We start from the raw sequence: 15,756 nt of genomic DNA on the forward strand, positions 1-15,756 counted from the left end.
ATGCAAGAGTTTTTTGAAGAATAAACTTGTAGCAGTTCAGTGTTGGAGTGCACTATAAGACCAGTCTTACATTTAGATTAACTTTGGTCAAACACTACATTGTTATATTTCATTTTTGTAAATAAAATATTATCCTCAAAAATGTCTCACACTTTTGGTTATTGGCTTTACCAGGACTGTATGAGCAAGATATGTTGCAACACATTTAGAAACTGACAGCATTGGCTCTTGGAAACAACCCCAGTAGTTGCTCTACAGTAATTGAGTCACATCTCTTTCGGGAAATGTTACTTGCAACATAAGATCATACACCCCATTTCCCTTATGAAGCTGGTGAACCTGAATTCTTGGGTAATGTTTTGCATGCTGAACTTTTTCTGTACCTAAGAAAAGAGGCTTGGCTCTTGAAAAGATTTTGTGTCAGATTTAAGAAATTAGACATTGACCCTGCACCAAGCAAACTATGTCTGTGTTCGGCATCCATTTTCAATCGAATTCAACCAGGAGTTAACCTGTACTCATTTTGTGGCATATAAAACAGGCATATATTTGTGGCATATTTGTGGCATATATATATATATATATATATATATATATATATATATATATATATATATATATATATATATATATATATATATATATATATATATATATATATATATATATATATATATATATATATATATAGCTCATTTAATGCTGGAATGAGCTGGCTATTTAGGACATCTTGCTTAGAGTGGAAGTCTTCAAACGTCGACAAATCAAGAGACTGATTCTATCCTTTATTGTATTTCATGTTTTGGGTGATTCAATGGTCCGATAGCAGCAGGTTTTGGGGAGACTTAAACATGGATTGCCTTTTGAAAATTCATAAATCACAAAGATTATATAATGCTTGATCAATTTTAGATATTTGTATAGCTCCAATGTGGACTTGAGCAACATTTACATAATGACCAAATTGGCAATGTATAAAAGGGACGGTAGTCTTTAAATATATTTGATCTGAGCAAATAGTCTTCAACAGAATCATCTGCCTGATGTCTGTTGCCCGCGGAGGTAAAACCCACTGAGCCTCTATGGTGAATAAGCAAGACTGTTGGGATTGATTTTATCTTGGTTTGGGTTGCGGGGTCATTGTCTTTAATTAAGCCTTCACACAGGATTTGACCTTTGACCTTTGCACTTGTCTAAAGCGTTTGTGCATTTTTGCTTGCAGTTTCATTCAAACTGTCACTTGACAGCAAATACACTGGTGGAACTTGAGCCGTTTCTCAAACCTGATAAATGATTCACATTAATGTATTGCACAACTTTCCTAATATTTAGACAATGTATTTCAAAAGCAAGTACACGATAACGAAAAACAAAGCTGCCGACTAGCAGTTATTTTAGTCAACTTTCAATTTAAGCATTTTGCAGAATTAGAAATCATACTAGTATACTATATAATAACTAACATGTCAGCACAGCCATATATCCATATAACCTACATTATCACAGGCAGCCTTTTAAATTAGATTACATTGCAATTAGTGTCATTTTAAAAGTAAATTCCCTTCAAATAGTTGTCCTAAAATTACTTTACCTCACAATTGATCTTTTTTTCATTTAAAATATATTTTCTGTTGCTTTGATTGGTCAAGGATATTAGAGTGAGGGATACACATATTCATGTTTTTTTCTTCTCTAGTGAGCCCTTCACATGGTTGCATGTATATTGAGTGAATAAAGCTGTTTCACCATGGTACTTCCGGTGGTTTTATTTAGAGAATTAAAATGAACACAAAAAAATAACTTTAACTATTTGAAAAAATAATAAATGAAAACTTAAGTTTATTCTTTTTTTATTAGTATATTACCGATAGCATCATGCAGTTTTTATAATGTTTTTTTCATAGATTTTTACAAAATGGTATTTATATCATAATCCCCCCACATACCAGTGTAACTTTGAACAGGCCAGACATACATACAGTAACATATAAAAGTAAACGTCTTTATAGCTTAATTTTTACAGCCTGTTTGTCTACTGAAACATTTGATGCCCTTCTGGTGGATGAATACAAATGACCTCCCGTGAACATGCTTGAATGATTCCACTTTGTATTCAAAACTAATGACTTTCATCGCAGCATGCAGGTCTGCCGAGAAGCGCGCGCGAATGACTTCCGGGAAGTTTTGTCAGACGTGCGGCCCGAGGCGGAGGACCGAGAAAGCCCTGCGGTGTTTGCGCAGCAGCAGGCGGATCTTATCGTCGTCAGAGTCGGGGTCCAGAGGCTTGTTGTACTCTTCGTCCTCCACCTCGTTCTCCGAGGCCTCGCCGCCCGGCCCCGCCAGGCTGGCCTGCGTGGAGCTCGGCTCCGAGGCGCTCTTCTTCCTCCACTTGGTGCGTCGGTTCTGAAACCACACCTGAACGCAACAGAGAGGGAGGGAGTCACTGACGGTGGACACGATGTCTCTTGCGACCAGGATCTTGTTTACAAACATGTTCCTTCATGTTCCATTTCTGTTGGTTGGTATGACACACACATATCTTTTAACACATCTATAGATATACGTCTGCGTCTGCGTGTGTGTGTGTGTGTGTGTGTGTGTGTGTGTGTGTGTGTGTGTGTCTGTATCATGGTGTCCTGCTGATGTGATACAGAGATGTGATACAGATTAGCAGTCTCACGGTATCCCTCTTCCTGTACTTACTACAAATATGTAGTTTATTGAAGAGTTAGCCATCTACACGTACACACACACACACACACACACACACACACACACACACACAAACACACGCGGTACACAAGTATGGGGGGAAACAAATATATGAAATGAAAACTTAATTAGTGCAGTAATATGTTTAAAACATACATTGTAAGGCTAACCCTCGTGGTAATGAGAGTGGTAAAGTTCTCTTTACCTTGACTTGTGATTCAGTCATGCCCAGAGAGTAAGCCAGTCTCGCTCTCTCAGGCCCGGCCAGGTACTTTGTCTGCTCGAATGTTTTCTCCAGAGCAAATATCTGATGTCCACTAAATGTTGGTCTGGTGTGTTTCTTCCTGCCTGTCATCTCCCCCAGAGGACCACTACCTAAACAAATCAAAGGAGAAACCAATACTCAAGAAAAAACACTTCTGGATTTTAAAACTTTATAGAGAAGTAACATGTACCCACTTGAATACTTTGGGTGGGACATTATTGTTCTGCATAGGCAGTAAAAATATATTGATCACATATTTGTGTTCCGACAGTTTTATAATTATTTTACTTTTTTTTAATCATGTCCATCCCCTAATTTAAAACTATTCATTTGAATACACATAGAATATTGTATACGTTAAAAAAGTAGCATCATTCACACATTATATAAAAAATAACTTTTTTTGTCTGATATGACGTTTGAAATGCCACACACCCAAGCCCTGTACGTCCTTGTTTTTTGTATTAAACCCTTAAGAAATTACACATTTTGAACATTATCTTATTTATATAAAATAATATTACAAATGCTATTATGAAAATGGCCGAAAATAAGCATTATTCAGATCTTGGCAAAAATGAATACATCATACATCCTATTTCATGTTGTATATTCTGTATCTTTTCTGATTACATTGAATTTGTCAACAACAAAAAAATCACACTCTGGCAACACAATGCCCTCAGAGACACACACAGGGAAGTTGTAATGTGTTGGATGTTGAGTCCATGCTGCAGTAGTGAGACTCACTGTTTGTGCACTGCTGCCTTCCTCCTCTCCAGTCACAGCCGCTCTCCGCCCAGCAGTTCACGCTGCGACCCTTCATGGGGCACTCAGCGCCAGGCTTGGAGAAGCCGCCATGGGAAGGGTTGTAGTCCCGGTTATAGTACATAGACGTGCTGGTGACGGAGGGGTTGAACCCCCCCATGGTGGAGTATCCGGACAGCAGGGTGGTGGTGCCCGTGGAGCCCATCCCCATCCCCATCCCCATCATGGTGCGGCTCAGGATGTCGCTGATGCCGTGAGGTGTCCCCGCCTGCAGCTGGCTGTTGAGGGCCGGGTTGAGCTTGTAGAAAGAGTTGGGCACTGAGTACTGGCACACTGGGGCCTTGAGCTCCGAGGGGAATTGGTTCAGGCTGTTGTTGAACAGAAAAGACCCCTGGATGTTTGGATCCATGGGAAGCACTGTCACTCTGCCTCCAGGTCTCAGTGACACATCCAATAAGAGATCCAGGCAGGAAAAGACCTCTGATGGGCCCACAAGGAGTTCTCTCACCCACAGCCGATGTCTTGGATCTGGGATCACACTCACCGTCTCCAGATGTTAAAATATTTAGGAACACTAATAGCAATTTTAACAAAGTCCCTGGAGTTTGCTTAAGTTGCGACCTTTTTTAAGTTGCAGAAAAAGCAGATACAGTCTTCACTCTCGCCCTTCACCTCTTCTCAGCCACAGTGTGGTCTGTGATAATCCCATATCTGACGTCTCAGGCGAGCCCTGCGGTCACCGATTTGTAGTGTTCGCCTAAAGACACATGCCTCCTGCCGGCTCTCTCCTCAGAGGTCATAAATAAGCAGTATCTGGAAATGGAGTGGCACCTTGATAAAGATAGGCCACATTAGAATGCAGCCTGGGATTGGCCTGGGTCTCACAGCTTTAATGCCTCTCTATTGGCTCCTCGCTGAGAGCCAAGCCTTTTATTGGAAGGCAGCAGATTAATAGTGTTTTGAACAGGTGGAGTGGGAACAAGTTGATTTTTTGATGGCCTGCCATGTCTGACCAAGTGTGGTGAAGCAGAGGCAGCTGAGCCGAGGAAGACGAGGAGGAGGAGAAGGAGGGCAGCTCTTTTTCCATGTTTATTTTGGGAAACAAAGACAATATGTGTTGTATTGTACAAAACATAACCATAGCCCACATTTAATATACATATGTACCACTTCATGTCAGGTAAAACACTATGTTTTCCCCATAGTATGCAATGCTTTGCATATATTCAGAAGATGCAAATATATCGTCAAAAAGATATCACATCTAAATCTGAAGTATTATTAGGTTGCTGTGTTTGCTGTAGCCGGCGATTTCAAAACAAGATTTCAACGATTTCCACCATCGCAACCTCAAGAGTGTACTCCCGAAAGACCATTGCAATGTTGGAGCAATGCATAGTGTATGAAGATACAATGAGCAATACTATTATCATATTGTATCGTATTTATCAAAGCAATACTATTATCATATTTTTGAGCAATACTGTTACATCTTTTATATTTTGTGCCTTATTTTTTTACTTTTTTGCCTGAAGTATATTGTAATTCTGTGTTAGGTGGACCGAGCAAAATAAGGTTTTCACTGTATAGAATAACTGTCTGTTATCTGTGCATATGACAGTAAAACATCTTGATTGAATCTCTTGAATCTCATGCTTATCCACAAATATTAAATATAATGACAGAAAGTGAGGTTTTATTGTGCTCAATTCAATTTTGTGTTCTTCCATATTAACCACAATAATGGTGTGATTCTTTTATCTTGCCTTGTTTGAACTCTTAGCAAAGTTAGTCATACAAATGTTAATAATGTAGTAACTACTGTTTTGCTTTATGAATTGTACATTGTTTCCTTTTTGTAATTCTCTCAGTAACACTTAAGGACATAATCTTCCCATCACATGCATGTAAAAACGTGTGTCACATATTTCTTACGGCTTGTTACATGTGACACACATTAAAGCATGCCTACATCTGACAATTGTTTTAGATCTGGCATGTAGTGGTTGTCAGCTGACGGGATGTGGGGATTTCTGGAGAAAAATTCATGTGTCTGTTCGTTATAGTAAGTGCCGTAGAGAGCGAGTAACTTTCCAAGAGGGATGACATCACTGTGGAGTTTCAGTTATGGCCTCTTCCTGTCACGTGACCATGACTGCTAACCAATGAGTACTGAATAAATAACACAGCTCGTGCCTGTAGTGGGCGACAAATATCTGCACGCTGGTGTAACTAGCAACATCCAGGGACCTGGTGCTTGGCATGCTCTCATCCCTTAACCTCGTATGTGAGTCTTTTACATCTTCTGAGCCAGTCAAGGAAGTGATATCAATATGTTGGTGGAATTTTCCATGCTACTTTGAAAAAGGGGACTTTTACAGAGTTTTTTTCCTAAAGGACTTCATATTGCATTACATTTCCTGCTGTCTGGGTCCGATTAAATGGCAGAATAAGGCTCAGGGGATTTCATTATTATATTCATATGAATAGAAACTATTAGTCATCAATGTAATATTAGATTAATCATATTTTAGAGTAAACACAAGCAAGTACTGGAAACAGAAACATAAGACCTATAGTTAAATACACTTTAGGAGGGTCCATGCATACAGTGACAACGGAGTATTGCAACATCAAATATAGAAAATGCCAAATCAAGAAAAAGTTGTGCATTTCTTATTGGAGATAAACATTTGCTTGACATGGGAGTGACATCTCTTGTTTTTGTCCTGCATGCCCTCATGTCCCTGCTATCAATATCAGGTAAATTTCCAAACTGTGGTTCCTCCCTGACTCCTCCTCCTCCTTTCACTTTGCATGTGATGTTTGTGTTTTGAAGACTTGCATGCTGCATTTAAAAGGGAGACAACACTCCTGCTTCATGACAATTACACAAAGATACAGATGAGAACACATCTTCTAAGACGCAAAGAAAAGTCCTGTCAAGATGGTGAACGAGAGCAACAGCGGGACCTCTGGTGAGATACTTATTCTTACTTTTTTTTACTAAATATTCAATTTACAATACTGCTTTTAATGTCAATACCATCCTCTATTATAAACATACTTTGTGAAGTTGCATTTTAGATGTCCAAAGTAATATAAAGCCAGTTTTATATTGTTACTAACATACTAATACTGAAAACAAGTACACAGTTATTAATTCTCTTTTTTTATATAAGTGACACAAATGTTGGTAAAATTTATTCTTTATAGCACTTATTACTTTTTTTTATGACAAAAGTATCTTACTTTAGGAAAAAATAGTTTTACAGTTCAGGTTTATTTTTTACGTATATATGCATCATGAAAACATTCCTAATTTACCATTTCTTTCAAGATGCTACTAAAGTCACAACTCTGTGATTGTTACTGTAAGAATGAGATGTTATGAGATGCTAAACAGGAGCCCATTGATAAACGCTGTAAAACAGATGATTAGATAGCAAAGAAGAAGACTTGAAAAAGCCACACGTGGGAATCAAGGAACTATATCCTGTGCTGCAAAGTGTGAAATAATGGAGATGATGATAGGGATGACTACAAACGACATGATTTACTGGAAATGCTCATCGGTGAATGAAAGGCTTTACGACAGTGCCTAACTAGTTGCTTCTATGTGTTCAGCATTTACTCCTTTGTCAAATTGAAACTGAATTATGATTAGATGCAGTGTTTACTGCCAAGTATTCACATTCATGTTACAGCTTACTCTTAAGTGTAAGCATGTGTGTGTGTGTGTGTGTATGCGTGTGTTACTTTCACAATTACTTTGTTTCATTTTGATGGCCTCATAATCTCATTCAGAGTAAACTTCACCAGTGAACCAATGTGAATGATTAACTAACATCCTGTTAGAATATAGAGACAATAATGCCACTTTGATCATAATGTGATCAAACAAAGACAATGACAAAGATACAGTGTTATGGTGTTAAGAAATTACTTTTTATTATTAAATTGTCTTATCAAATAATGTCACTTAAGAGGAAAAGACCTTTGCTGTTGTTCACTTTGTACAATCCAGATTTCTGCACTAGTTTATTGTTTACTGCATTGCATTCAGGTAGAAACAACAACATTCTCTGTCTTGTTGTCACACACATAGCTGTGGTTACAGTGCAGTTGTAATCTACGTGATTGTAAATAACCAAACAATAATAAGTAAAACAGGAATAATAACCGTGTTTTTGCTCCTTTGCAGTTGTTGGGTCAGAGACGTCACACAAATGTGGCCGATCCTGCCTCGGCCCTTTGACCTTCCACCCTCTGGCTGTGGGAGCCATGGTCAGCCTGAGCCACCGGTGTCGACTGGCAGAGCGGACGGGGGCCACGTTCAAGAACGGCCTGGTGTTCAGCAGCCGCCCGGTAAAGATCCAGGAGAGGATTCATCTGAGGGTGGAGAAAGATTCGTTCCAATGGGAAGGAGCTCTGCGTGTGGGCTTCACCACCGTGCCGCCCTCGGACAGATCTCTGCCCCTGCCCGTCATGGCCATCCCCAACCTCACTGAAGTCCAAGGGCACTGGGCCGCCCCAATACATTATTCCCAGTGCCAAGCAGGTTCAGAGCTGGAGTTCTGGCTCTCCGATGAAGGCTCCGTATTCGTCTCGAGCCCCAACGTCAAGCAGCACAAGCTACTGACAGGAGTGGACCTCAGCAAGCCGCTATGGGCCATGCTAGACATCTACGGACAGACATGCGCCATTTCCCTCCTGGGTATGTTTACTATTATATCACAAGGGCGTATTGTTTGCTTCATTATTTCACATGTGCTGACAATGGCAAGTTCATGTTTAATTGTTTTTAAAAGATGACATTATTACTCTTTGCTGCAGGCTCGGAGAAAAAGACACTGTTTCAGACCAGACGGTCCTGTCCTGCACCTGAATACCTGACCTCACTTGATGCTGACAAACACAACAGTTTGATTCCTGTCTCAAGCCTCCGTGGAAACAGTGATGAATGCGTCTCCTTTGTTGACATGAAAGTCCCAGCAGGTAAGGAAGAATCCTTTCAACCAAATGCTCCCAGATTTCCGTGTTTTGCACATTTGAAACCTGACAGAATCTATCCCTGGTGCCAGTTTTGTAATTGTGATTCCTCTGCTTTGATTGCAGGTAAAGGCAGCATAGCAGAGTGTGTGGTGTGCATGGTAAAACAGGCCAGAGTCACTTTGCCTTGCGGCCACCGGTGTTTATGTAACTTGTGCGCCTCAAAGGTCTTGCAACAATTTGGCACTTGTCCGCTGTGCCGATACAAGATCAGCGCTCCCTCAGTGGACGGTATTTGAGGTGTGTCTTTGTGCACTAAGCGCCAAAACTGCAGGCAGGAAAGCTGCTGAGTGACTGTGGCAAAGAAAACTCTTTGAGCAGCAACGTAATGTTCCTGCTCGCTGCACCGACCGAAGCCGAGCCGGGAACCTTTGGCACATTCAAGTCCATCGTCCGTCATACGCAAACGTTGTAGAGCATGTGTGACCTGAGATGTACTGAGATGTTGAGGTGAATATGTGAGCTCGTCACGTGGAAGAGTGTGGGAAACTTTACTGCACTAATTGTGATTGTTAAATATGGATAAGGCAAGCATGATATTTTTTGGCAAAGACAATCAATGACAAATAACTATTTGCACTCAGTTCAGCACGAGCAGGTGTAATGTAATGTACAGTCACAGCTCAATGTTCTTTCCTTCTGATGTTGTAAATGTTGTAAATATTGAACTATTCTCTATTTTTGTCAAAGGAAAAATGATAGTATTTTTGTTTGTATATATTATTTGATTGTCAAAATATGACTTTATCAATAAAATGTATTATATCTATCCCAAAATGGTCTTTTGCATTCATATTTTCAAACTTGTAATGATGTGTATCATACATTGTGTGCGTGTGATACAAATTCCTCAATGTTCTGTGTCTATGAGCTTTAAAGAGAACATTTTATAAAACAAGTTGACCTTGTGTATAGATTGTTTTGTCAAGAATGAAATGTCATGCTCAAAATAAGAGCATGTTGTCACATTATTCATGTTGCAAAGAATGATTTGTAGTTTAAAAAAGGAACACAAAACTATAACATGACAAAAAACGTGCATGTTACAGATAGACCGATGTTGAAACTCCAGTCACTAATTATTGATTTAATAAAGATTAAAATACGACTTAAGCAATAAAAACATCTCCACACTTAGAATTAGAATACGCTGTTTACAATATAATTATTATTAATTGCATAAAGTATGTAGCTTAATACGTTCCTACATTGTGAAAGTGCAACGAGCTGTTGAGTTTCATTTTTACTCGATACAGCCGTAAAATAGTTATAACAAGGTTGAAACAAAAGAGATTGCAGTTAATGTGTTTGAATTTGACCTTGAGGATGAAATGCAACTGAAGCTCTTTCTCTTGTCTTCCGTTCATGTTTTGTGTTTTCTTTGCCAGTCACCTGACCTCCTGCTCACCTGTTGGCTCTCCCTTAATTGCTCTGCCTCTTCACATACCAGCCCGGCTCCTTTGTGCTTTTGTGCTTGTCTTCAGTCCTATCAGTGTGGGACTTTCTATTTCTGTTTCCTGTCTGCCTTTTTGGACTTGAAATCTAATAGCCATGTTAAACAAATGATTACATAATTTCTGCTACCTCTTGAAGAGGAATCAGTGTTTGGGTTCTTCCTCTGCGGCCTTCTTTTCAAAATGATAGATGATGCAATAAATCAGCACTGCTAGCATTTGTAGTTTTTTTTAATTAATGAAACTGAGCCAAAGTTCCATCAGAAAGATTATATTCTTCACATTTATTTTCCTTCTCAATCAGCTGATTGATGGAGTACTGTCTTCAGTTACACATGGTTTTTCCCACAATAGCATGTTCTTGCTGTCAAATTTGGAAACTTTGCTTTTCTTTTTTGCTGCTAGTTATTACTTCAGTCTCAGATTGACACAATCCTCCTCCACCACATTCTCCTTGGGTCTTAACTCAACCAGTCTTCCAGTTGATGCTTCTGAGCTCACCTGAAAATACACTTCACATCACATCCAGATCTTCCGCATTGCTTTTTACTCCTTCACTCCCAGTGTCCAGATTGACTCATCAAGGGAATATGTCTGCACAGCTCATGGTATCACTTCCCATTTAAAACATGAATCTCAGAATGAGAAGCGATAATTTATGATTTACATGATATTGGAAACAAATTTCCATCTGCAGTTCCGATAATTATGTTAGGATGGGGTCTACTTGAAACAAGACTCATATTTCTTCGGCTATTGTGCAGTCCATGTCAAATGCATGACTGATTTACTCTTTAATCCTTTTAAGAAGATAGTTCAGGTTAAAGGACCTTCATGTTGGATCTTGCCTGATTGACATACAGATTCTTTTGCAGATGCAATCTTCCCAATTAAAATATTATCTCTGATGCAAACACCGGGTTTGTCTTCTATTCAACGTGACCCTCATGCTTTGCTTGTAGCAGGTATGCATTCCAGTAATGTGTTTTGTCAACACGTGCGCAGCCATTTTATACGTCCATGTGCGTAAACAAGTTTCAGTCCCAGATGCACGTGTAACATGTTGTTTTGCAGATATAATCTGAGAACGAGGAGGGGAAGTCACGTCTATACAAACGGAAGCATTTCTTTAAATTTCATTCCTTTGCTAATGAGTCGGCGGTAACTGCAATGGATTTATTAATTAATGCAATGCCATGAAATGATACATTGTTCTTAGGCTACTATTATAAATCATGACACAGTGTACATATTCCACCTGTATTATTAATATGTATGGATAATGTGCCTATGATAAATGTGGATGAAGTGCCATTTTAGATTTTTTAGTTTACATTTAGGATGAAATCACATTTTGAGTGTGATTTTGAGGATCTCTTGTGCTTTGACACTATTTCTACAGCCGCATGGTGGCATTTCTTTGACTTTGGCGACATCTGTCTGATTTCCTGGTAAAATATAAACTCCACACAGTTATTTTCAGGCCCACTAGGAGGCAGTGTGCTACTGCTGATAATGTGAATATCCACGATTTAGTTAGCGCCACATCATGAAAAGGTTGTGCATTTCTTATTGTAGATAAACATTTGCTTCACACGTGTGTGACATCTCGTTGTTGTTATTTCTGCACTACAGGAAACTGATTTAATCAGACACAAAAATCCCTAAGTTGTTTTTGTCCTGCATGCCCTCATGTCCCTGCTATCAATATCAGGTAAATTTCCAAACTGTGGTTCCTCCCTGACTCCTCCTCCTCCTTTCACTTTGCATGTGATGTTTGTGTTTTGAAGACTTGCATGCTGCATTTAAAAGGGAGACAACACTCCTGCTTCATGACAATTACACAAAGATACAGACGAGAACACATCTTCTAAGACGCAAAGAAAAGTCCCGTCAAGATGGTGAACGAGAGCAACAGCGGGACCTCTGGTGAGATACTTATTCTTACTTTTTACTAAATATTCAATTTACAATACTGCTTTTAATGTCAATACCATCCTCTATTATAAACATACTTTGTGAAGTTGCATTTTAAATGTCCAAAGTAATATAAAGCCAGTTTTATATTGTTACTAACATACTAATACTGAAAACAAGTACACAGTTATTAATTCTCTTTTTTTATATAAGTGACACAAATGTTGGTAAAATTTATTCTTTATAGCACTTATTACTTTTTTTTATGACAAAAGTATATTACTTTAGGAAAAAAATAGTTTTACAGTTCAGGTTTATTTTTTACGTATACATGCATCATGAAAACATTCCTAATTTACCATTTCTTTCAAGATGCTACTAAAGTCACAACTCTGTGATTGTTACTGTAAGAATGAGATGTTATGAGATGCTAAACAGGAGCCCATTGATAAACGCTGTAAAACAGATGATTAGATAGCAAAGAAGAAGACTTGAAAAAGCCACACGTGGGAATCAAGGAACTATATCCTGTGCTGCAAAGTGTGAAATAATGGAGATGATGATAGGGATGACTACAAACGACATGATTTACTGGAAATGCTCATCGGTGAATGAAAGGCTTTACGACAGTGCCTAACTAGTTGCTTCTATGTGTTCAGCATTTACTCCTTTGTCAAATTGAAACTGAATTATGATTAGATGCAGTGTTTACTGCCAAGTATTCACATTCATGTTACAGCTTACTCTTAAGTGTAAGCATGTGTGTGTGTGTGTGTGTGCGTGTGTTACTTTCACAATTACTTTGTTTCATTTTGATGGCCTCATAATCTCATTCAGAGTAAACTTTATCACTGAACCAATGTGAATGATTAACTAACATCCTGTTAGAATATAGAGACAATAATGCCACTGTAATCATAATGTGATCTGAATGATAAAGATACAGTGTCATGGTGTTAAGAAATTACTTTTTATTATTAAATTGTCTTATCAAATAATGTCACTTAAGAGGAAAAGACCTTTGCTGTTGTTCACTTTGTACAATCCAGATTTCTGCACTAGTTTATTGTTTACTGCATTGCATTCAGGTAGAAACAACAACATTCTCTGTCTTGTTGTCACACACATAGCTGTGGTTACAGTGCAGTTGTAATCTACGCGATTGTAAATAACCAAACAATAATAAGTAAAACAGGAATAATAACCGTGTTTTTGCTCCTTTGCAGTTGTTGGGTCAGAGACGTCACACAAATGTGGCCGATCCTGCCTCGGCCCTTTGACCTTCCACCCTCTGGCTGTGGGAGCCATGGTCAGCCTGAGCCACCGGTGTCGACTGGCAGAGCGGACGGGGGCCACGTTCAAGAACGGCCTGGTGTTCAGCAGCCGCCCGGTAAAGATCCAGGAGAGGATTCATCTGAGGGTGGAGAAAGATTCGTTCCAATGGGAAGGAGCTCTGCGTGTGGGCTTCACCACCGTGCCGCCCTCGGACAGATCTCTGCCCCTGCCCGTCATGGCCATCCCCAACCTCACTGAAGTCCAAGGGCACTGGGCCGCCCCAATACATTATTCCCAGTGCCAAGCAGGTTCAGAGCTGGAGTTCTGGTTCTCCGATGAAGGCTCCGTATTCGTCTCGAGCCCCAACGTCAAGCAGCACAAGCTACTGACAGGAGTGGACCTCAGCAAGCCGCTATGGGCCATGCTAGACATCTACGGACAGACATGCGCCATTTCCCTCCTGGGTATGTTTACTATTATATCACAAGGGCGTATTGTTTGCTTCATTATTTCACATGTGCTGACAATGGCAAGTTCATGTTTAATTGTTTTTAAAAGATGACATTATTACTCTTTGCTGCAGGCTCGGAGAAAAAGACACTGTTTCAGACCAGACGGTCCTGTCCTGCACCTGAATACCTGACCTCACTTGATGCTGACAAACACAACAGTTTGATTCCTGTCTCAAGCCTCCGTGGAAACAGTGATGAATGCGTCTCCTTTGTTGACATGAAAGTCCCAGCAGGTAAGGAAGAATCCTTTCAACCAAATGCTCCCAGGTTTCCGTGTTTTGCACATTTTAAACCTGACAGAATCTATCCCTGGTGCCAGTTTTGTAATTGTGATTCCTCTGCTTTGATTGCAGGTAAAGGCAGCATAGCAGAGTGTGTGGTGTGCATGGTAAAACAGGCCAGAGTCACTTTGCCTTGCGGCCACCAGTGTTTATGTAACTTGTGCGCCTCAAAGGTCTTGCAACAATTTGGCACTTGTCCGCTGTGCCGATACAAGATCAGCGCTCCCTCAGTGGACGGTATTTGAGGTGTGTCTTTGTGCACTAAGCGCCAAAACTGCAGGCAGGAAAGCTGCTGAGTGACTGTGGCAAAGAAAACTCTTTGAGCAGCAGCGTAATGTTCCTGCTCGCTGCACCGACCGAAGCCGAGCCGGGAACCTTTGGCACATTCAAGTCCATCGTCCGTCATACGCAAACGTTGTAGAGCATGTGTGACCTGAGATGTACTGAGATGTTGAGGTGAATATGTGAGCTCGTCACGTGGAAGAGTGTGGGAAACTTTACTGCACTAATTGTGATTGTTAAATATGGATAAGGCAAGCATGATATTTTTTGGCAAAGACAATCAATGACAAATAACTATTTGCACTCAGTTCAGCACGAGCAGGTGTAATGTAATGTACAGTCACAGCTCAATGTTCTTTCCTTCTGATGTTGTAAATGTTGTAAATATTGAACTATTCTCTATTTTTGTCAAAAGAAAAATGATAGTATTTTTGTTTGTATATATTATTTGATTGTCAAAATATGACTTTATCAATAAAATGTATTATATCTTTCCCAAAATGGTCTTTTGCATTCATATTTTCAAACTTGTAATGATGTGTATCATACATTGTGTGCGTGTGATACAAATTCCTCAATGTTCTGTGTCTATGAGCTTTAAAGAGAACATTTTATAAAACAAGTTGACCTTGTGTATAGATTGTTTTGTCAAGAATGAAATGTCATGCTCAAAATAAGAGCATGTTGTCACATTATTCATGTTGCAAAGAATGATTTGTAGTTTAAAAAAGGAACACAAAACATGTGCACGTTACAGATAGACCGCTGTTAAAACTACAGTTTATTGATCAGGAGCCTTAACAAAGATTAAAATATGAGTTTAGCAATAAATATGTCTCCACACTTAGGATTAGAATATGCTGTTTACAATATAATTATCATTATTTGCGTAAAGTATGTAGCATATAATAATAATAGTTTCAACTTATATAGCGCTTTTCATAGTACGCTTTAAACAATAGACAATGACAGACGCAACAGAACACGAGCGTGAAGACAAGAGCAAACAAAAACCAACAACAAAATATTTAAGGTAATAAAGAAATAATGAGAAGTAAACAGAAGAGGCTGCGTGGGGCAGAGCGGAGGGCAGGTGCAGAGGTTTATCAGGTGAAAGCCAGTTGGAAGAGCTGTGTTTTGAGGGCTTGTTTGAATGATGGAAGGGTGGAGCCTGACGGATGTGGATGGGGAGGGTGTTCCAGAGGGGCGGTGCAGCAGCTGAGAAGGCCCTGTCGCTG

General features: G+C 39.5%; 4 protein-coding genes across 5 annotated transcripts in view; 3 read left to right on the forward strand and 1 right to left on the reverse strand.

Annotated features, from left to right (window-relative positions):
• Positions 1–129, forward strand: part of inpp5l (inositol polyphosphate-5-phosphatase L) — a 17,161-nt gene extending 17,032 nt beyond the window's left edge. For both annotated transcript variants that reach the window (XM_068566517.1, XM_068566518.1), the window contains exon 16: positions 1–129. This exon is cut by the window's left edge. The gene's annotated coding sequence lies outside the window, so the exon portion shown is untranslated.
• Positions 130–2,187: 2,058 nt separating this feature from the next.
• nkx6.3 (NK6 homeobox 3) lies at positions 2,188–4,154 on the reverse strand. Its single transcript, XM_068566774.1, has 3 exons — positions 3,728–4,154; positions 2,918–3,087; positions 2,188–2,415 (listed from the first exon to the last, which is right to left on the reverse strand). The coding sequence occupies exons 1-3, from the start codon at positions 4,152–4,154 to the stop codon at positions 2,188–2,190; spliced, it is 825 nt and encodes a 274-aa protein (XP_068422875.1).
• Positions 4,155–6,677: 2,523 nt separating this feature from the next.
• LOC137805192 (E3 ubiquitin-protein ligase NEURL3-like) lies at positions 6,678–9,036 on the forward strand. Its single transcript, XM_068604998.1, has 4 exons — positions 6,678–6,723; positions 7,950–8,462; positions 8,582–8,743; positions 8,864–9,036. Exons 1-4 carry the CDS (start codon positions 6,693–6,695, stop codon positions 9,034–9,036), a joined length of 879 nt encoding a protein of 292 aa, XP_068461099.1. The 5' UTR covers positions 6,678–6,692.
• A 3,071-nt stretch (positions 9,037–12,107) lies between these two features.
• Positions 12,108–14,481, forward strand: LOC137805193 (E3 ubiquitin-protein ligase NEURL3-like). Its single transcript, XM_068604999.1, has 4 exons — positions 12,108–12,180; positions 13,395–13,907; positions 14,027–14,188; positions 14,309–14,481. The coding sequence occupies exons 1-4, from the start codon at positions 12,150–12,152 to the stop codon at positions 14,479–14,481; spliced, it is 879 nt and encodes a 292-aa protein (XP_068461100.1). The 5' UTR covers positions 12,108–12,149.
• The last annotated feature ends 1,275 nt before the right edge of the window (positions 14,482–15,756 follow it).

This window comes from Clinocottus analis, unplaced genomic scaffold (genome assembly GCF_023055335.1).
Source record: "Clinocottus analis isolate CAN_PGR_092001 unplaced genomic scaffold, fCliAna1.0.p SCAF_7, whole genome shotgun sequence".
NCBI lineage: Eukaryota > Metazoa > Chordata > Actinopteri > Perciformes > Cottidae > Clinocottus > Clinocottus analis.